The sequence below is a fragment of the Malus domestica genome, chromosome 12 (genome assembly GCF_042453785.1).
Source record: "Malus domestica chromosome 12, GDT2T_hap1".
Lineage (NCBI taxonomy): Eukaryota > Viridiplantae > Streptophyta > Magnoliopsida > Rosales > Rosaceae > Malus > Malus domestica.
Window position 1 is genome coordinate 2854405 of NC_091672.1, and position 21824 is coordinate 2876228.

At 37.2% G+C, this 21824-nt stretch overlaps 1 protein-coding gene, 1 non-coding gene and 1 pseudogene across 2 annotated transcripts; 1 reads left to right on the forward strand and 2 right to left on the reverse strand.

Annotated features, from left to right (window-relative positions):
• Positions 1-2099: 2099 nt before the first annotated feature.
• LOC103423211 (heat shock cognate 70 kDa protein-like) lies at positions 2100-6153 on the reverse strand. The gene is made up of 4 exons (XM_070810029.1): positions 5844-6153; positions 4611-4835; positions 3064-3785; positions 2100-2891 (listed from the first exon to the last, which is right to left on the reverse strand). The coding sequence occupies exons 2-4, from the start codon at positions 4819-4821 to the stop codon at positions 2289-2291; spliced, it is 1536 nt and encodes a 511-aa protein (XP_070666130.1). The 5' UTR covers positions 4822-4835; positions 5844-6153; the 3' UTR covers positions 2100-2288.
• An 11474-nt stretch (positions 6154-17627) lies between these two features.
• LOC103449462 (heat shock cognate 70 kDa protein-like) lies at positions 17628-21317 on the reverse strand (annotated as a pseudogene).
• Positions 20340-20411, forward strand: TRNAM-CAU (transfer RNA methionine (anticodon CAU)). The gene has a single exon. It is a non-coding gene; the product is annotated as a tRNA-Met (tRNA).
• Positions 21318-21824: the final 507 nt, after the last annotated feature.

Sequence of the window (21824 nt, forward strand, 5' to 3'; positions counted from 1 at the left end):
AGATACAAACCTGCAGTTCTTGAGTTTGTTTAATCATACCATTAGATCAGGTACGCAAATTACGAGCTTGAACGAGGGCCTAGTCTCGTCAATGTTACCTCTTCTGAGATGAATGACTATTTTGAATACTTTGTGCATAACATCTGATCCATCAAGAAGTACCAAAAGACAGACTGGTAGATTATCCTTAAACGGTTCCAAAGTGGAAGAAAATGATATTACTGTACGTATGTTGCGCCTCTATCGCTCTCTCTTGCACACACTCATGAAGCACATTTTACGATTTTCGAAATTTCTTGCATCAATCAGGAGAATGGTTGAATAAACCATTTCTAACTTCTCCTCATCGTATCTGAAAAAAAAAAAAAAAAAAAAGAAAAAAAAAAAAGAATTCAATTGATTTCATTGTTTCCTTTCTAGGCCTCCGCATTTGATATGGGATACTGGAAATCCCAGAAACTTGCTTTTCTTCATCAACTCAAGGAGGCAACTACAGAGCTTTCCAAGGGGGAAAATGAAATAGAGTTGGCGAAGTATATACTCGAGCATGCTCAGAATTTGAAGAAAATGGATACTTCATTCACCACAGCAATCCAATGTGGGAAAGCCATTAGCAGAAGCACGATAATCTCCAGTACTGCCACGGTTGTCTTTCACGAAAAGCAAAAGGGACGGAAAGAAACCATGCATGTGGAGATATCCATCCTTCATCTTCTAAAAAAACAAACAACTTGTGTTTACACCTAAAATGTGTCATTCGGGCTAAATATGGAAAATATGACATTTGGAAGATGATGGGACAAAACATTGAACTTTGAGAGATATTTGGCTGCAAGTGAGATGATTTAAACATTATAATATTGCTTTTCCCTTTTGTTTTGGTGGTGGAGGTTTGTCAAGAGTTTTCTTTAATCAAAACAATTGCATGCTTTCAAGTGGATTGGAAAGGCACACAAACATTCTTGCAGAGAACATGTGAAAGAAGTCACCTTACTTCTTTTAAATGTTAGTTTATTGCAAATGGTGGAGACATGTGGTGAAAGCATGTGGTCGAGATACAAACTTGCTTATTTTAATATTATTTCATAATGCAAGCTGCATAGGAGTTTCTTTCGGGCAGGTCCATTGTTCTCACCAGATGGGGCTCTTTCAGATCTCTTATAAAGAAGCAAAGGCAAAATGATTATGGACACTCAAATAATCAATCAATCAACTCTACTCAAATTAGCTCATCAGCTTCCTTGCAGACATTTAGCTTTAGCCAAGCATCCATTGCTTTCCTTGTTTATTAGCTCTACTGCTCACTAGTAGTATCGATCTCATTTGTAGTTCATGTACAACTCATTCCCAGTCATTTAATTTATAAGCAATTTACAATATTAATCATTCACTCTCCTCTGTCATTTACATTTCCAGCAACCCTGCCATTTACATATTATTGCATCTCTCCATATAAGTTCCATATAAGTAAAATCCTTATCTTTAAGGCAAACAAAGAACCTTCATTTGAGCCACTCCCACTCAATGATACAATCTCTTGGTTTGAAGTCAAATTCAGGTACAACCTCAATCATTTAGATCCCGTCTACTAGTGGCACGCCCGCACCCACCTATTTCATGTTATAGTAAATTCCCAGCATGCCCGTGAGGCCCATGGCGAATTTAGAGAGCAAACAACTTGAAGTTTGAATTCCAATCAAATTAAGATGAGCAAGAGTACGAATATTATATCATTTTAAGCACTTGATAGAGAAGATTTAGCAATCGGAATACGATAACGTGTGCATCTACGTTAGGCATTTTTGTATATGTCTAGAGTATTGTGGTCTAGTGAATTAATAGAACTCCAAGAGGATGGGGGCCTAGTTGCAGTGGCACTAGAGCCAAAGAAACTCCCACCTCACCCAAGTTCGATTCCCCCCACCCCCAAGCTTAACTAATGACAAAAAAAAAAAAAAAAAAAAATTAATAGAACTCCAAAAACATGATTTCTTGCATAATTAATTATACTAATCCAGCAGGCAAGTCTGCTACCAAAACAGGGATAAAAACCAAGAGTCTAGCAAAGAAGACCAACATGTCAAAACAATGCACCAACAAGAAGCAAAATGGGTGACCATCGACTACCACACACCAGCAGATTCTTAACAAACATGGAATGACTAAACCAAATGACGAAAAACTACAAGTAAACCACTAGCAAATTGATTTCACAACCGAAGTATGTATTTTCAACTTCGGTATGCTACAATCATATGTCATTACTTCATCCTGTAAATTCCCAAAGTTCATCTTTTGATTGCAATCTCTTTCTTCTGGCCGGTGGACACGACCTCAGCAGAAACATTCAGGATTCCATTTTCATCAATAGAAAAGCAAACATCTACTTCAGAAACACCCTTAGGAGCTGGAGGAATGTCACCGATGTAAAATCCACCCAAATAATTATTATCTTTGGTTAGCTCATTCTCACCCTCGTAAACTCCACAGGGGACAGAACTTTGGTTGTCGTAACCAGTTACAAAAGTATGGTTCTTCTTGGTGGGAATTTTGGTGTTTCTTGGGATCATAACATGCATGAGCTGTTCGTCACCATACTCTGTCCCAAGTGACATAGGAATGACATCGAAGAGAGTGAAGTCTTGAAGCTTCAAACTTTGATTACCATTCAAGACAGCAGCTTGAACAGCAGCACCATATGCCACAGCCTCATCCGGATTAATGCCATTGGACAGCTCCTTGCCGATGAACACGTTGTGTAATAGCTCCTGTACCTTGGGAATTCTAGAGGAGCCGCCAACTAGAACAACATCATCGACATCGCTTGTGTCCATTTTGGCATCCTCCAAACATTTCTCCACAGGCTCCATGCACTTGTTGAAGAAATCCATGTTTAAAAAGGTCGTACCCAGTGCACAAGGCTCCCGCTTTACGCAGGGTCTGGGAGAGGTAAATGTCGGCTAGCCTTACCCCCATTTTATGGAGAGGCTGCTCCCAAGTCTCGAACCCGAGACCTACCGCTCATGGGCGAAGGCACTCCATGCACTTGTTGAAGAAATCCATGTTTAATTGTTCAAATTTTGCACGGGTAAAAGTTGTATAAAAATCCACACCCTGATACAAACAGTCAATTTCAATATCTGTCGCAGACGTAAACGAAAGTCTCCTCTTCGCCTTCTCACATTCATTTTTTAACCTCCTAAGAGCTCTAGGGTTTCCACTGACGTCCAAACTATGCTTCTTCTTAAACTTCTCGACACAGTGATTCACCATATTGTTATCAAAATCTTCACCACCAAGGTGAGTATTTCCAGCTGTCGCCTTTACTTCAAAGTCACCAGAACTTATGGTAAGCAGTGACACATCTAAAGTACCACCACCCAAGTCAAATATCATAACATTTCTCTTGCTATACCAACCAGCCTTATTGTCAATTCCATAAGCAATGGCGGCTGCAGTTGGTTCATTGATGATTCGCATCACCTCTAAGCCAGCAGTGACACCAGCACATTTTGTAGCCTGACGTTGTGAGTCAGTAAAGTAAGCAGGGACAGTAATAACTGCTTTCTTCACACCCGAGCCGAGGTAGGCCTCAGCAATCTCCCGCATCTTTGTGAGAACCATAGATGAGATTTCTTCAGCAGCAAACTGTTTCTCTTGACCCTTGTGGGTAACCACAACCATGGGCTTGTGATCAGGACCTTCAGTGACCTTGAATGGCCAGAGCTTCAAATCATTTTGAACAGAAGCGTCAGCAAATCTCCTTCCAATTAATCGCTTTGCATCTGTAAAATGAATGCCAAGCTTAGAAACTCAATCAAATAAAGTGGAAAGATTGCAAACAATGGAGTAATATAAACAAAAATTTCAGTTAGCTAATCTCTATTTATTTGTAAATGTCAAGTAATAACATGAAAATTTTTTCACTTACTCCAGGTTTTCTCATTCAGTCCGACTGGATTGTAACTAAAAAGATGCTGTTATCATAGTTATATAATGTCATTCTGTAACTAAATCATTTAATTATGTCTTTTACATAACCAATCTCATTAAAATGCAAAAACTAGTTAATTTGGGTAATGTAAGTCTGTAACTACCCAAGAAATACCCATAGGATATATTGGGGTGAGGGACTTCCAGATCCCACAATATTGATGTCATATTAGTAACGGATAGATCACTAAACGTTAGGAAGGATTAGAAATGCATCATGTGAGCATTACAAAGGTTTGTAAGAGGGATTTATAAACACCTTGTAAATGACAAATCTCTCTCACATTGCTTTCTAATGCTCATATGGTGCTTTTTTAATCCCTCCTGTCTATCAGTTGGAGATCCATTCCTTGCTAACTTATCCTCAGACCCTCGAGACTTGAAAATACCTCACCCAACCTTAGCATTAAGCACCCATTAGTACGATCACAAAGCTTAGGTTAAGAAAAGTCAACACTTAGCTAATGAAAAAAATGATGATAAAAAAACAAAAAACAAAAAAATAAAAAACACAAAATAGTTTATAAGAGTGCAAACACTTGGCGCCTCGAAGGGTTTGAGAAAGAAATTAAAGCTGTCTATTGGTATATATGTAGATGTGAGAAGATTAGCCTTACCAAAGATTGAGTTTGAGGGGTTTCTAATGACCTGGTTATATGCTGCATCACCGATTAACCTTTCAGTATCAGTGAAAGCAACATAAGACGGAGTTGTTCTGTTGCCCTGACCATTCACTATAATTTCAATATGATCATATCGCCACACTGCTACACAAGAATACGTTGTCCCCAGATCGATTCCAATTGCGTGGCCTTCTTTTCCACTCATTCTCAACTCAGGAACTGGAAGAACACAAAACAAGGAGAAAATTTATCGCAAAGCGTGTTGAATGAAGAATGCCTGGGTAAGTACAATCCCCGGCTATGTCTTCAAGTTGTGAAGTAAGGTTTCACAAATAAAAGCGGCAATGAAATTGTAAAGAAATGAAATAAATAGCTTATCATCAAATGACAATAGCATGAAAAGAGGGAGTAAATGGATGAAAGAACAACTCTTGGTGGGAATGAAGCTTCCTGTCCTGTGTTTGGAAATGCTGGGAAATAGGGCCATGAAATACCGTTTTCTTCCGTTCCCATGTTTGGTTTACATTGTCATGTGAACCAAAATATGTAAGTTTTCCAGTAATACTCTTCCAGTAAATGCATTATATTGGTAAGAGCAAGTTGGCCTATATGTGAAGTCTAACGGCCACACCTCACCCAATTCATGTTGCCTACGTGTTTGGCTTGAAAATTTTGTTGCATGTAATGGGGTGTGTGAGAAGTGAAGGTAAAAGAGTCACATATCGGTGAAAAGAGAAACTTTCAAGGCTTATAAAAGTTAGACTACTCATGTTGCCAATTGATTTTAGGGTGGAACCAACTTTCTTTGTAATGGTATCTCGATTCACATGACTCTAATCTGCGAACCAAACGTCGGTTTGAGATACACGACCGGTCCAATCTATGAGCAGTAAAGACTAAAGAGAGGGTGCACGCCCCATGGTTTTAAATAAAATTACACTAGTAATTTTTAAAGGTATTCATCAATTTATGCAGCCTTTAAGCAAATAGGTATACAAATCACCGACGGTTGATCTTCTCTACTGTTTCTAAAGCATCCCATTTCAAATAAGCAGCGGTTAACTGAAGCAACGCATTTAAACGATGAAATCAAAATAAGCAGGAGTTCCAGCTAATTATTCATCAGCCAAGCAAGTTCTCAAAAGAATTAATGAGAGAGGGATTCAAAAGGCCTTACCTTTAGTCGTCTTAAAACAAGAAGAAACAAAAAAGTTGTTAGTTTCTTACCTTTAATTTCAATAGATTGCTGAAACAAGCAAAGGTCATGAATCCGAGAACCACCGCGACCAAAACGTGAGAACTGGAATTATTTTCTCCCGCTTTAAAGTTTGGCGCCCTGAAGAGTAAACGAAACGAAAATCCCCCGGCCACTCTACTAATAATGATTTATATATAGAACCGATATTTTTCATCATATTCGATGTTTAACTCATGATCGACTTCTGATAACAAAAGTCTGATACTTGAGCTTCCTCGTTAAGCAATAAAAAGGATTTAGTAAAAGAGATAAGCAATAAAGTATTTTTATTACCTTTAAAGTTCAAAGTTTCCTTTTAAAGTTTGACATATTTTTAAGTTTTAACTACGCCTTTTGAAATTGCATTTGATTATATTTTGACCCTTATAACTTTATTTAAGTTATCATTTTACTTTTTGAAATTCAAAATTTATTCCACTTTAATTTATAGATTTTCTTTTCTCTTTTCTACTAAAACTTATAGGTTGCCTCCTAAAAGATACATGACACCCAACATTTAATAAGACTATGCCACATGTGCAATAAATAATCTAAATATCCATTTTGCGTTAATATTCAATAATCAGATAATATTAAACTTAAAAGAAATTGAAGAGATGAAAAAAATAAATAAATAAAGAAACTGATTAGCAGGCACACCCAAATCAAATCCACATAAGAAACTAGCATATCTAAGGTAATGTGAAGCAAATTTTGAGATTTATATAGGCGGCTTTCAAGTATCAGGAGGCAAAATAGGATCAAATCAAGTTCCAGGGGTAAAGTGGAGCGAACTATGAGTTTCAGGGAATAAATTAACGACTTTTGAATTACATGGAGCAAAGTAAGATTAAAATCGAGTTCCAGGAGAACGTAAGCGTTAAAGTTTTAACTCATTATATATGGCTTATGCCCATTTGGTTTTGTGGCATTTCTCACTTTTGTCCCCACAATTGAAAATTCATAAACATGATCTTTGAGTTTGTTCACTTAAATTATTTTGATTCTTCTGTAAAAAATCTATCAACATTATTGTTAACAATATTTTAAAGGGATTTTTTTTTTTTTTTTTTTTTTTTTTTTGTGAAAACCAACCCCTCTTCTTGTTTTTGACATTTTTCTCTCATCTCTCTCGTCTTTTCGACCTTAATCCTTATCTCTCTCATCAATTTGTCCTTGTCAGCATATAGAGAAAAGGGTAAAGGATGATTAGGACTTCATAATTAGGGGTTTGGCATTGAATAAGGGTAAAGAAGATATCACTGAGGGAGTACGGTCCTCTGGTAATGGTGTTTCTTGGAGGTCCAACATAAAAAAACATGTAGTCATGTTGCATTGTACCTTTTTGCAACTTTTTCTTCCTTTTGGTAATTTATTATTAAGTGCTTTCCATTCACATTTTAAAAGTTTGTTTTCTGTGTAAGTTGTGCTTATTTTTTCCTAACCTATAATATTTTCATAGTTGGAAAGGAACCACACCGACAATAAACTTTGTTATATTATATATTAGACCTTAATATTTGAGTCTCACTATTTAACATACGATATATGTAAGAGGGGAGAAAAATCCTTATTCTATAAAAATGGCATTTCACCCCACTTTAGGGATATAGAAAAGATGGCAAACCATAGCATATCTAGCAATAACAATCTAGCTCTCATTTTATATGGTGAACCGGATCGACACCAGTGTGGACGTAACTTCAACTTGAGGTAAACCACGATAAATCGTTTTGTTCTTGGGCATATGTATGATTTACGGTCGGATTTACGTTAGTCCAAAATCAACCTGATTTTGTGCATCAACAAATTTTATAGATTTGTGTATACAAATATTGGTATTTAAATGGACTTTTGACATTGGATAAGGGTTTTTGGCATTGACATAGGATTTTGGCGTTGAATAAGGGTTTCTTGCTCTACCGATACATCCTCATGTGACAGTAGACATGAAAATTTGGCATTGAATCCAACACTTCTTTGGATGCTCAAGTAATAAGACTTCATTTACTTGGAATATTTGTCACTCTTAAGATTAACATGGTTTCTTTAAGTTCCCTGGTAACAGTATCATACATTCAATCTACCACAATAATTGAAGACCAGAGAGTGTGATCATGTTCAAAAACCTTATTTCAGCATTTTCTTTTAGATTTATTAGTTTAGCATTTGAAAGTTGAAAAATGGCATGTGATCTCTAAGAACTAATGAATTTGGTAATTGGTTTGGCAGCTGACCCGGACAAATTCAATTTCAAAATCCACCATGGGGTTAGATCATTCAAGGGAAGTCATGAAAAATAGATTGGAGGTGAAGTTATTTTCTTAGATTGGGTTTCATGAAAAATACATCAGAAAGGGCAGAGGCATGGGAAGAGGAAGAGGTAGGGGAATAGTATATATCTAGCTCGCAGCCCACTGCACTCCGCTCCATAAGTTCAAAGGGTAATGCTAGAAAGACTAAGTTTGAAGAAAAAATTTGCAAACTAAATGATGTATCATCAATAGAAACGAGCACGTTTATCAATGTTTAAGTAATAAATCAATCATTAACTTTTATGTCATTTAGTTTTCAAAACTTGATACAATTCGCTTGCCCTTTACTTTTTGTTTTAGCTTTTGTATTGTTTATTCCTTAGTTTTTAGATTTTTTTTTGAAATGTCATTATGAACTTATGCATTATTTTTAGGAAAACTAATGAAAAGAGCTTGAAAACTTTGAGTTTTAGTCAAAAGGACAAAAAATTGTTATTAGTGAATAGTACCAGAAGTGACTTGTTAGGGTAAAATTATCATTTTCATTAAAAGTGAATAGAACCGGAAATGTTTTATTAAAACTCTCTTATTTTTAATTTTTTATATAAATTAAAATTTTAAGCAATTTGTCATATCAAATCATTCAAAATCATTAATTTGTCATCTCATCCTAAATCTATTTAGTTTTCCATCCAAATAATTGCGTTCAATGTTGTTTTGGACGTCTACCTCTTTTGCACAAGTTTTGTTTGTATACAAAGATGTATTAACACTAGAGTGAGGGAATAAATTAGAGATAATGTGGAGATATCCATCCTTATGATAGGGCATAGTTTTCAAATCCTTATCCACAAGGTTGTTTGCTGCGACTCCTTCACTGAAGATGCCGCTGCAAAGAGTTGTGATTTCTTTCAACCCTGCATCTGATAAGCTCTCTTGTATTATCTCCTATATTTGGGGATTTATAGAATTGTTATTTGTGATAAGTTCTTCTTGTAACTCACTGATGTAAATGTCGCTATAAATACAAGCATACGAACTCATCAGAATTAACTGAGTTGAGCATCAACAACTCTTATAGTCACTTCAAATTTGTGTGAATATTTCTCCTTTATCTTCATCTTCCATACAAACAAACAACTTGGAGTTTGAATTCCAAACAAATAAAGATGAGCAAGAGCGCGAATATCATAGCGTTTTAAGCACTTGATTGAGAAGAGATAGTAATCCGAATACAATAACTTGTGCATCTATGTCAGGCATTTTGTACGTGTCTAGCATATTGTGAATTAATAGAACTCCAAAAACATGATTTCTTGCATAATTAATTGTATTATGGTCTAGTGTTATTCTTCTTCACTTGTAAGTGAGATGTCATAAGTTCGATTCTAGCTAAAGACGAATTTGAACCACATTATTGCTAGTCCATTGTGAGGTTAAGCCCACTCTCATTGGCCATGCAGATAATATAATCCGGCGGGCAAGTCTCTTACCAAGGGTCAAAAAAGGGATAAAAAACCACGGGTCTAGCACAGAAACCAACATGTCAAAACAATGCACCAACAGGAAGCAAAATGGGTGCCTGTGGGGGGATAAAATTCGGTTTCGATTCATGGGCCAAGACCATCCAAGGAGAAAGTGTTGTGCATGATAAAAAGCCCACGAGAAATGTACGGGCGCAAGTGACATGCCTAGATAACCACCCCACTACGGAGGTGAAGTGGGAGAGGACGACAGGTTATGGCACTTGTTCCCAAAGCATGCAGGGAGATGACGGATAACCGCTAAAGAAGTGGAAAATGAGGAGTGGTCGTGGTGCTTGATCCTCAAGCATGCAATCCTATAAATAGGCACTACTACAATATTAGTTTTAGGTGGCAGATGATAGTGGCGGATTTAGAAAAATACTGTCGGATAAATTATATCCGACACATTATTTAATTAGTGACGGATATTAGAAAAATCCTGTCGGTTATATCCGACATAAATTTCTGACGGATAATTACTGGCGGATATTATAAAATTCCTGTCGGTTATAACCGACAGTATTTTTGAATTTAAAAAAAAAATATTTTTGACAGATTATGGCGGTTTTTAAGTTACTGGTGGCGGTTATAACCGACATAAATTGATTATTTTATTATTTTAGTATTCTGACGGTTATTATTTTAGTATTGTGTCGATTATAACCGACAGAAATTCACTTTGCGCCAAGCCCTTTTCAATTTGTTGTTCTTTCAGATTTCGTTTTCTTCCTCATCTTCATTTTACTCGTTTTCTCTTCATCTTCAATCTTTATCTTCTCTTCCCCTCAATTTGTAAATTTTCCAATTCTTTTGCTTCATATTTTAAAATGTTATATTGATTAAAAATAAATAAATAAATAATGTGTAAAATAAGTGCAATATAATACAAACCATGGTCGATGTGCGCAATAACATACATATTACGAATGTTGTGTTTGTAGTCCATAATCCTACGGAGCTTCTCAGCTGTGAACTTCACTTGCACATACAAAAAATTGTCTCTCAATTAAGAATATGCAAACAACGAAGAATTTTAGCAACCCACTGAACCAAAATAGCAAAACGAGCATCGTACCATCTTGTCTCTTCTTCAAATGTCACCTCAAAAAATACTATTAATGCTTGCCAACAAGAACTGTTAAAACAAGGTAATTAGACAAATAAACAAGAACAAATAACAAGATCCCATTAATCAGATACTCACAAAATTACACATCATCTAATTGAAATCCAAAGAATATTATGAAAGTAATTTCTCAGATTCTTGATGCTTGTAAAGTGATTTTCTATGCAAGAATTTCGATAAATACAATACATGCAAGTTTATGCAAGAAAACATATAAGTTATCCGTTTAAATTTGCTATGTGATTGAGCAAGTAAATCCATACAATATTCATCTAAATATCAAACGAGTTATATAACAACAAAAACCCAAAAGCACTTTTTCGTAATATTTTCTTTTTCACTCACTGTCCCGTTACCTAATCTCTGAATGTTTTTTTTTTGTGATTTTTACACATGCTATCTCGGAGTATATACAAACATATTTGACGGTTGGATCGTTGAAACTAGTTTCGTAGAATGCATATCCTATCAAATTGATAGATTTAACAAACACTTAAGAGTTAATGTTATAATTTCATTAAGTATAAAAAATTATCCACTAGTGTAAATATTTTAAATTGAAGATCGAATTTGTTCAATGCATTCTTATAGGGTCGAGAAGTATAGCTGTAAAAAATCATCAAAATCGGAGCTAAAATAACCGTTAAATTGTGATTTTTTGTTTATAACCGTTGAAAACTTTTGTTCTGTTACCTAATATATGAATGTTTGTTTTTTGTGATTTTTTAGGTATGCGATCTCGGAGCGTGTACAAACAAGTTTGACAGTTAGATCATTTAAAAAAGTTTTGTAGAATGTGTATCGCGTCAAAACGGTAAATTAAACAAACACTTAAGAGTTAATGTTATACTTCCATTAAGTATCCACTAGTGTAAATATTTTAAATTGAAGATCAAATTTATTCATTGCATTCTTATAGGGTTGAGGAGTGTAGCTGTAAAAAATCATCAAAATCGAAGCTAAAATAACCGTTAAATTGTGATTTTTCGTTTATAACCGTCGAAAACTTGGTTTCGTTACGTAATCTCTAAATGTTTGTTTTTTTACGATTTTTTACATATGCAATCTCAAAGTGTGTACAAATAAGTTTGACGGTTGGATCGTTAAAAAAAGTTTCGTAGAATGCATATCGCGTCAAAACGGTAGATTAAACAAACACTTAGAGTTAATATTATACTTCCATTAAACAAACAATTTAGTTAATATTATACTTCCATTAAACAAACAATTATCTTTTTGATTAGAAAATATATAGTTTGTGTGATGACATTTTCATTGTACAATTAACTTTTTGTTTCTTTATCGCATATTTTACATGAGTTATTATCTATTAAACCAAACAATTATTTATTTAATTTTTAAAAACGTATTTAATTTAAATACATAATTTAAAAATTTGGAAGGGAATTTAAAATTTTGGGAAGAAATTTCGGTGGGATTTTTGCCGCCATTTTGTAATGTTTTTGTCGGTTTTAATTTAAAAAAAATGTTTATGTCGGTTTTAACCGACAGTAATGAAAAGATTCCAAAATAAATGCCTTCTCCCTTCCCCCTTCCTTCATTTCCCATTTATGCGTTGAGCTCTTATCCCCTCTTCTCTCTAGCCTCGAACCCAGAGCCATGAGAGCTCTATTCCTCTCTCTTCATTTCTCTCTATAATCTTTAGCCTCATATGTCATCCCTCCTCTCTAATCTTCTCGGCCTACAACCCAAAACCAAAACAATCCACACCCCCATTTCTGCAAATCTCGGCCTCTCACTTCGTCGAACATGTCTTGAAACCGAGAGAAAGTACTCTTTGTACCTGCGGTTTTGAAATCCAAAACTCAGCTTGACCATCACCGATGCAAGCCCACAATATCGTCCACGCCGCGTTTGAGCAGAAATATGCTCAGAGATCAGAGAGTCAAGCAACCCACAAACGGATCTAAACCGATACACATGCACAAAGGTAAACAACCTCATTTTCTTAGACATCTCCGTTTTCAGTTTCGTTTTTATTAGAAAATAGACGAAACCCTCGTGCATGTGTGCTTTCAATGCAGGTTTAACAATCAGCGGAATGGTCAAGAACACGAATAGAGTGACTGCAGAATTTCAAATCCGCCTGATACAAGCAGAAAATCGAGGTTCTAGATCTGCAAGAAAAGGTATAAGGCCTCCTTCCCTAAACTCGAGCTCAATCTTGGGCATTCCATATCTCGAGATGAATCATTTGGGTTTTGTTCTAATAATCTTACAAATTTGTTGAGCAATTTTTGTAAAGTCAGAATCTTTGGTTTCGGTTGTGAGCTATCTGATTTAGGAATTTGTGTTTTGCAGGGCAATTTCTTACAAATTTGTTGAGCAGGTTCTAGATCTGCTGTTGTTGCTGCTACGAGACTTGTGAGTGCTGCTGATTTGGGAATTTCGGTTCTAATAATCTTACAAATTTGTTGAGCAATTTCTTTCTCTAGCTATGAATTGAATGCAAAACTCTATGTTGATATGGAAAATGAAGCTCGAAATTATTACACAAATGGCGGAAAAAAAAAGTTCCGAGTGTGAAGTTTCACTTACTGGTAGATGGCTTTTGAAACAGGGTTGTCCAGAATGCAGATGAAATCCATGGCTTTTGGAAGATGGGCTGTTCTGAATCTGTCGTCTCTCTCACTCTCCAATGGGCTGTGATGCAGAAAGTGATTTATTTATTTTTATTATTAATATAGTTTCTGTCGGTTTTATCCGACATAATGCTTTTATTTAATCTTATTAATAAATTATTTGTCGGTTATATCCGACATAAGTTCTGGCCGTTTTGTATTTTCTGTCGGTTTTATCCGACACAAGTTTTGTTGGTTTTAGAGTATTTTCTGTCGGAAATTCATTTCCTGACACTGGCAATTCTATCGCTTATTATATCCGTCACTGCATCCATTTTCTGTCGGATTTTGCTTAAAATCCGACAGTAATATATGTTTTTTGTCGATTTTTGAACCGCCAGTTATAGATAATTTTGTAGTAGTGAGGGAAAGGAGCCATAGAGCAAGGGAGGTAAGGAGAACCTGAGAGAATCCATAGAATTGAAAACCAATCGATTGACTTGAGCGTCGGAGTATCTTTTGCAGGTACCCTCCCTCTCGGGCAAGTTACGGAGGAAGACTATTCTCGGACATTTCAAAGAAGGATTCGGTGAACGTGAGGATTGCGGTCAACAAATCTGTGGGGGTATTTCTTCTTGTAGGAAATCTCGCTCCAACAGTTGGCGCCGTTTGTGGGAACGAAACAAAATCAAGCTACAAACATGATTGGATCTGCACAAGAAGTTCCGAATCCCTCCGAAGATAGAAGGGCTCGATCGGTACATGCGAGGTCTCAATCCCAAAATAGTGAACCTTGTCTCGCCATGGAACAATTTAGAAGGCTAACGAGGGAATTGCGTGAAACAAAAAAGACAGCAGATGAGGAGTTGAAGAAGGCTGAAGCGAAAAATGCAGTAGAAGGTGCAACCGGCACCAAGAGACAACGTGCAGAAGAGGAAGATAAGGGGGGTAGCTCTAGTAGCGCGCCATACAGTAACTGTGTTGAAGTGACGAAAAATCAAGGCGAAGAGGATCACAAGGGGAAATGATCGAAAAAGGTAAAGGATGTTGATTTGCGAGAACAAATTGAGAAGATTGTGAAGGGATACAAGCCCCAGACCCTGGCAGAACTTACCTTGGAAGCAGCCAGAGGGATTCGCAAATCGCCGTTCACAGAGGACATCCTGAAAGCTAAAAAACCTGCCAAGTTCACCTAACCAAAGTTTAGGCTATTCGAAGGCGCAACTGATCCTATCGAACACATTTACCACTTTCAACAACAAATGACGCTTGAAGGAGACGACGAGGCCCTCATGTGCAAGTTGTTCCCCTCAAGTCTTTCGGGATCATCGTTAACTTGGTTTAGACAACTGAAACTGAGGTCTATTGGAAGTTTCACAGAGCTTTGCGAAGCATTCATATCCCAATATGTCTGCAATCGGAGGACAAGAAAAGATGTTACGATCTTGTTCCGCACCAAAAAAAAATGTTGGCGAGAGCTTCAAAAGCTACATGACTAGGTTCACTGAAGAGATGTCCACCCTAGAAGAATGTGATTCCCACACTGCGTCTTTGGCATTCCGAGAAGGGGTGTTGCCTGGAACAAAGATGCGTAGGTCATTGATCGAAACGCCATCACTGGACATGAGGGAGGTGATGGCCCGAGCTGATGGAATCATTAGATTAGAGGAAGAGGAACTTATCCAATCAAAGCAGGCCACCGCGACTATTGTTACATTTCCAGCAGGCACTACCACGAAAGATTTGAGTGGGTATTGAGAAAAGTCATGGAAAAAACAAAAGATTTGAATGTAGGGAAACTTGGACGCATATGGGAATGACCATATGAGGTGACTGAAGCTTTCGAAAATGGAGCTTATAAACTCAGGCACGTAGAAACAGGTCAGTATGTGTCGCGCCTATGGAGCGTAATTCATTTGAGAAAGTACCACATTTAGCTTCTCGTGTTTATGTTTTATGTATTTAAGTTTCTGTTTCCAGCAATGTTGAAGGGTAAATCCCCCATTGTCTTCCTTGAATGTCAAAGGGGGTGTCCCTGGATGTCTATTGACATCCCTTCATTGTATGATAAATAAAGTTGCACTTTATTTGAATCTTAGACTAAAGTCTAAAGCTGAAGAGTATAAACCAAGGGATGAGGATCGAATCAAGATCGGATGAGCAGAGACCCAATCAAGATCAGAAATCTAAGATTGGAAATCTAAGATCGTGCGGGGAAAGAAAACCCAAGATCGGATGGGCAGAGACCCAATCAAGATCGAAAATCTAAGATCGTGTGGGAAAAGAAAACCCAGGATCGGATTGGCAAAGACCTAATCAAGATCGGAAATCTAAGATCGAGTGGGAAAAGAAAACCCAAAATTGAATGGGCAAAGACCCAATCAAGATCGAGAATCTAAGATCAAGCGGGAAAAGAAAACCCAAGATCGAATGGGCAAAGACCCAGTCAAGATCGAAAAGGTAAAAAATTGATTAAGAGTAAATTCAAGGTTGAACGGGTTTTTAGATCGATAACGAAAGTGAAATGTTTGAAATATTCCCACAAGAGGGGTTTGAAATGGAAAATCACCTGTAAGTTAAGAGGCCACTTTGAAACGAGAAATCATAGGCTTGGTGAAGAAATTGAGCAGATGAAGTGAAGGAAAATGAGGATGGAGGAACTCAAGGTAATGACATATAAATATATACGCATACATGTGTAGAGATATATGCAAATATATGAGAAGTAAGTGTCGAGATTTGCATGTCGTACACAAAGGTATGCCTATGTTGCGTGTAAGAATGTGCCCATATATGCCAATGTACCCAGATATATGCATAGATATGTATGTGCAAGTCTAACAAGGATGTGATGTCTGCAAAAGTGTGCATACGTGTACGTGGGTGTGTGTGAATATATCTAAATAGGAAAGCAAGTCAAAGTCGGAATATATATATATATATATATATATATATATATATATATATATATATATATATGTGTGTGTGTGTGTGTGTAAAAGCAAGTCAAGGTGTCAGTATGTATATGTACATATAGGACAAAGAAAGTCAGGGTGTCAGGTCGGAATGCATGCATATATATATACATACATATATGTGTAAGCGTAAATATATATGTATGCGTGTGTGTTTGTATAAAGGCAAATGGGTGCGCAGACTAGGCGTATTCGGCGAGGGGGACGTGCTTTTAGACTTCTGTACTGCAGCTGCTACTTTCGTCAGTTCAACAAGATGGGATAATGGTTCACGCAATAGATACATATATGTATAGCCTGTCAGACCACCTACTCAGTCAAATTTGTATATGTCAGTCCACTTTCGTAGTGTCAATCCTCATATGCAAGACCTTGTAAGCAAGTTCTTGTACGCAAATCCTAAATCATGTCAGTCCACTTTCGTAATGTCAGTCCTCATATGCAAGTCCTCGTACGCAAGTCCTCATACGCAAATCCTCGCTTGTAAATCCTCATGTGTAATGTTGTGTCAGTCCTTGTTCATAAATCCTGGTTCAAAAATCATGGTGGGAAGGTGTCGATTTACCTTTAGTAAATTTATTCTTACAAAAAAACAACCCCACAAATTCGGCCTTAATAAAAAGTGCTTCAAGTTCAGCTGGGCTTAAAGAATATAGTTTTAAGGCCCCATGAGATCGAAAAATTCAGTTTTCCCCTATTTCACATGCATAAAAAAGGGAAAAAGGGGGCATTGTGGGAGGATAAAATTCGGTTTCGATTCATGGGCCAAGACCATCCAAGGAGAAAGTGTTGTGCATGATAAAAAGCCCACGAGAAATGTACGGGCGCAAGTGACGTGCCTAGATAACCACCCCACTACGGAGGTGAAGTGGGAGAGGACGACATATTATGGCACTTGTTCCCAAAGCAAGCAGGGAGATGACGGATAACCGCTAAAGAAGTGGAAAATGAGGAGTGGTCGTGGTGCTTGATCCTCAAGCATGCAATCCTATAAATAGGGAAAAGAGCCAAAGAGCAAGGGAGGTAAGGAGAACCCGAGAGAATCCATAGAATTGAAAACCAATCGACTGACTTGAGTGTCGGAGTATCTTTTGCATGTACCCTCCCTCTCGGGCAAGTTACGGAGGAAGACTATTCTCGGACACTTCAGAGAAGGATTCGGTGAACGTGAGGATTGCGGTCAACAAATCTGTAGAGGTATTTCTTCTTGTAGGAAATCTTGCTCCAACAGTGCCCCTCGGCTACCACAAGCGCGCAGATTCTTAACAAACATGGAGTGACTAAACCAAATGACGAAAAGATAAAAGTATGCATTTTCAACTTCAGTATGCTATAATTATGTCATTACTTACTCATCCTGTAAATTGCCAAAGTTCATCTTTTGATTGTAATCTCTTTCTTCTGGCCGGTGGACATGACCTCAGCAGAAACATTCAGGATACCATTTGCATCAATAGAAAAGCAAACATCTACTTTAGCAACACCCTTCGGAGCAGGAGGAATGTCACGGATGGAAAATCCACCCAAATGATTATTATCTTTGGTTAGTTCATTCTCACCCTCGAAAACTCCACAGTGAACAGAACTTTGGTTGTCATGACAAGTTAGAAAAGTACGGTTCTGCTTGGTGGGAATTTTGGTGTTTCTTGGGATCATAACTTCCATCAATTTTCGTTCAACATTCGTCCCGAGAGACAAAGGAAGGACATTGTCATCAGAGAGAGTGAAGTCTTGAAGCTTCAAACTTTGATTACCGTTCAACACAGCAGCTTGAACAGCAGCACCGTACGCCACAGCCTCATCTGGATTAATGCCCTTGCAGAGTTCCTTGCCGACGAACATATTCTGTAATAGCTCCTGCACCTTGGGAATTCTAGAAGAGCCGCCAACAAGAACAACATCATCGATATTTCTTATGTCCATTTTGGCATCCTCCAAACATCTCTTCACAGGCTCCATGCTCTTGTTGAAAAAATCCATGTTTAGTTGTTCAAATTTGGCACGCGTAATAGTTGTATAGAAATCAACACCCTGATACAAACAGTCAATTTCAATATCTGTCACAGACGTAAATTAAAGTCTCCTCTTCGCCTTCTCACATTCATTTTTTAACATTCTAAGAGCTCTGGAGTTACCACTGACGTCCAAACTATGCTTCTTCTTAAATTTCTCAACACAGTAATTCACCATATTGTTATCAAAATCTTCACCACCAAGGTGAGTATTTCCAAATGTCGCCTTTACTTCGAAGGCACCAGAACTTACAGTGAGCAGTGACACATCTAAAGTACCACCACCCAAGTCAAATATCATAACATTTCTCTTGATATACCAACCAGCCTTATTGTCAATTCCATAAGCAATGGCCGCTGCAGTTGGTTCGTTGATGATACGCATCACCTCTAAGCCAGCAGTGACACCAGCACATTTTGTAGCCTGACGTTGTGAGTCGGTAAAGTAAGCCGGGACAGTAATAACTGCTTTCTTCACACTTGAGCCGAGGTAGGCCTCAGCAATCTCCCGCATCTTTTTGAGAACCATATATGAGATTTCTTCAGCAGCAAACTGTTTCTCTTGACCCTCGTGGGTAACCACAATCATGGGCTTGTCATCAGGACCTTCAAGGACCTTGAATGGCCAGAACTTCAAATCATTTTGAACCGGAGCGTCAGAAAATCTCCTTCCAATTAACCGCTTTGCATCTGTAAAATGAATGCCAAACTTAGAAACTCAATCAAATAAAGTAGAAGGATTGGAAACAATGGAGTAGTATGCAAAAAAAAATTCAGTTAGCTCTATCTCTATTTATTTGTAAATGTCAAGTTATAACATGAAAAATGTTAAAATTCCAAATCCCAAAATATTGATGTCGAGTTAGTAAAAAAGAGATAGATCACTAAACATTAGATAGGAAGGATTAGAAATGCATCATGTGAGCATTACAAGGGTTTGTAAGAGGGATTTTTATAAACACCTTGCAAGTAAGGGTTGACAAATCTCTCCCACATTGCTTTCTAATGCTCATATGGAGCTTTTTTAATCCCTCCTCTCTATCAGTTTGAGATCCATTCCTTACTAACATGACCTCAAACCCTCAAGACTTGAAAGTCCCTCGCCCAAATATAGAATTAAGCACTCATTAGCAGGATCACAAAGCTCAGCTAAAGAAAATTCATATTTCGTTAATGGAAAAAAAAACATAAAATAGATTATAAGATGCAAACACAGAGAACCTCGAAGGATTTGAGCAAGAAATTAAAGCTGATCTATTGGTATATATGTGGATGTGAGAAGATTAGCCTTACCAAAGATTGAGTTTGAGGGGTTTCTGATGACCTAGTTATATGCTGCATCACCTATTAACCGTTCAGTATTAGTGAAAGCAACGTAAGACGGAGTGGTTTTGTTGCCCTGCTCATTCACTATGGTTTCAACATGATCATATCGCCACACTGCTACACACGAATACGTTGTCCCGAGGTCAATTCCGATTGCATGGCCTTCTTTTCCACTCATTCTGAACTCAGGAACTGGACGAAGAAGCCCGGCAGTAGCGATAAGATGCAGTCCAGCGAGTAAAATAGAGGCAAATCGCAGTAGAAACGGATACCAAACGTTAAACAACTGAAAATAGAGAGATAACAAAACTAGAATCGAAGTGTGAATGAAGATATTTGAGTTCCCAAGAAACTCTTAAGCTAAATTCTGGAATATGATTGATAAAAAAACTGAATAAGAGTCTCTTGATAACCTGTTTATACTCGAGTAAAACAGCCTAGAAACCTACTTGTCTACCAAGACATCCAATCCAACTAAGACTTACCCCTTTACAAAACAAACTATGAATTAACCAATTAATCCCACTAAATAGGTCTCTCATCATTTCAAGGTCCTAAAAAGATTTGAGTATTATGATTTTTACTGTAGGCCTATACACATATACAAGGAAAAATAGCCCATTGTTATACCTCACACCTTTGGGTATTTGTTAACTAAGGTTATGTAGCCCACAAAATCAACCGATCAGAGTGGCGCAGCGGAAGCGTGGTGGGCCCATAACCCACAGGTCCCAGGATCGAAACCTGGTTCTGATAAAAGAGTGGTTTCCGCTTGTTCTTTTGCTCTACCTATTTTTACATTTATCTTGTTTTTTGGTCATTTCCAAATCTGCTTCTTTTTCTTTTCAACAACACAAGCGCTTTTCGAAGCAATTGGTGCGTGTGTGTCCATATGTATAAATTTAGGAAGGTTGAAAAACCTCCCATGGGACTTCCAGTAGCCCTAAAATTCAATGGTTAATCTAAGGGAAACATGGACAATCTTTTTAGGGTTCATCATGTGATCGTTCTTTCGCCTACTCGGGTTTAAGCTGAAGGGGCAACTGTGCTGATATTTATGAAATCAACAAGAAATCTCCACGAAATCAACATAAACTTTTCAGAGAGTAGAGAGAGAGTAAACAATGACGATGGCTTAACTAATACATTGATTGAATCTCAAATCTTCATGAATCAACCAGAAAGTATTCAAAGAGTCGAGAGACAAGAACTGTGACGAAACCTTTTTTTTTCTTTTTCAATAGTTTTGTAAGAACTCATTACAATATCATTACATAATTGATAATTGACAGTTGAACTAATAATTTTGGTTATTAGACTTCACTAATCACAATAAACCCTAACTGGCCAAGAGTGCCGTTACCAGGTGTAGTCCTCCAAGGCTCTAACAAATCTAGCCATATCAGTTTATGATATGCTATCTATGAATTCTTCTTTTGATTAAGATAAATAATGTTGGTATTCAAAGTTTACTAACTCAATACCAATATACGTGGGTGATAAGTTTACAAACTCTATCACACCTCTCACTTTGCACTCTCAATAAAATTGGACAAACAAAAAGGAAAGAAGTAGCAAGCTTGGTGATAACAAACACTTTGAAATATTAGAAGAGTTTACAACTCTTAAAGCTTACAAGCTGAAAATGAGAATGGGATTGGAATGGAATTGAATTGGATGATTCTAAAGCCTAGCAAGAAGGCCTATTTATACAAAACAGAAATTGATAAACAATACAACAACACTTGCAATGAATGATGGTGTTTACCATCTTTACACCCTTTCAAACACATGCAGCAACTTTGGATAGTTGGCACACACATGCATTGCATTATTCCAGGTTGGAATCAAACCTTTCGGCTAGCACACAGTAGCTCACATCTTTGCTGTCTTTCAACACACTTTCAGCTGGCACATGGAGGAAACTTTAGTCTTTGTAGTTGCAGCAAGTGTGAATACAACCTGTAAAGAAACTAACAGCTAGCAGCTGCCATTTACAACCTGTTTTGATTTGAATTTCCAACACACCTCCTCAAATCAAAACGCCTTCATTCCTAGCATTTCACGTAGCAGCCAGAATGATTCAACTGGCAGGGGCTTTGTGAAGATGTCAGCCACTTGTTCCTTGGTGTGACAATAGACAAGTTCGATTGTCTTTTGCTTTACATG

Excerpts from the sequence above, each read along its gene's own strand:
- LOC103423211 (XM_070810029.1), bottom strand. The coding sequence starts at position 4,821 with ATGAGTGGAAAAGAAGGCCACGCAATTGGAATCGATCTGGGGACAACG. Across the intron at positions 3,786-4,610 it reads CCCCTCAAACTCAATCTTTG|ATGCAAAGCGATTAATTGGA; the intron begins GTAAGGCTAATC and ends TTCATTTTACAG. Across the intron at positions 2,892-3,063 it reads CAAAATTTGAACAATTAAAC|ATGGATTTCTTCAACAAGTG; the intron begins ATGGATTTCTTC and ends ACCTTTTTAAAC.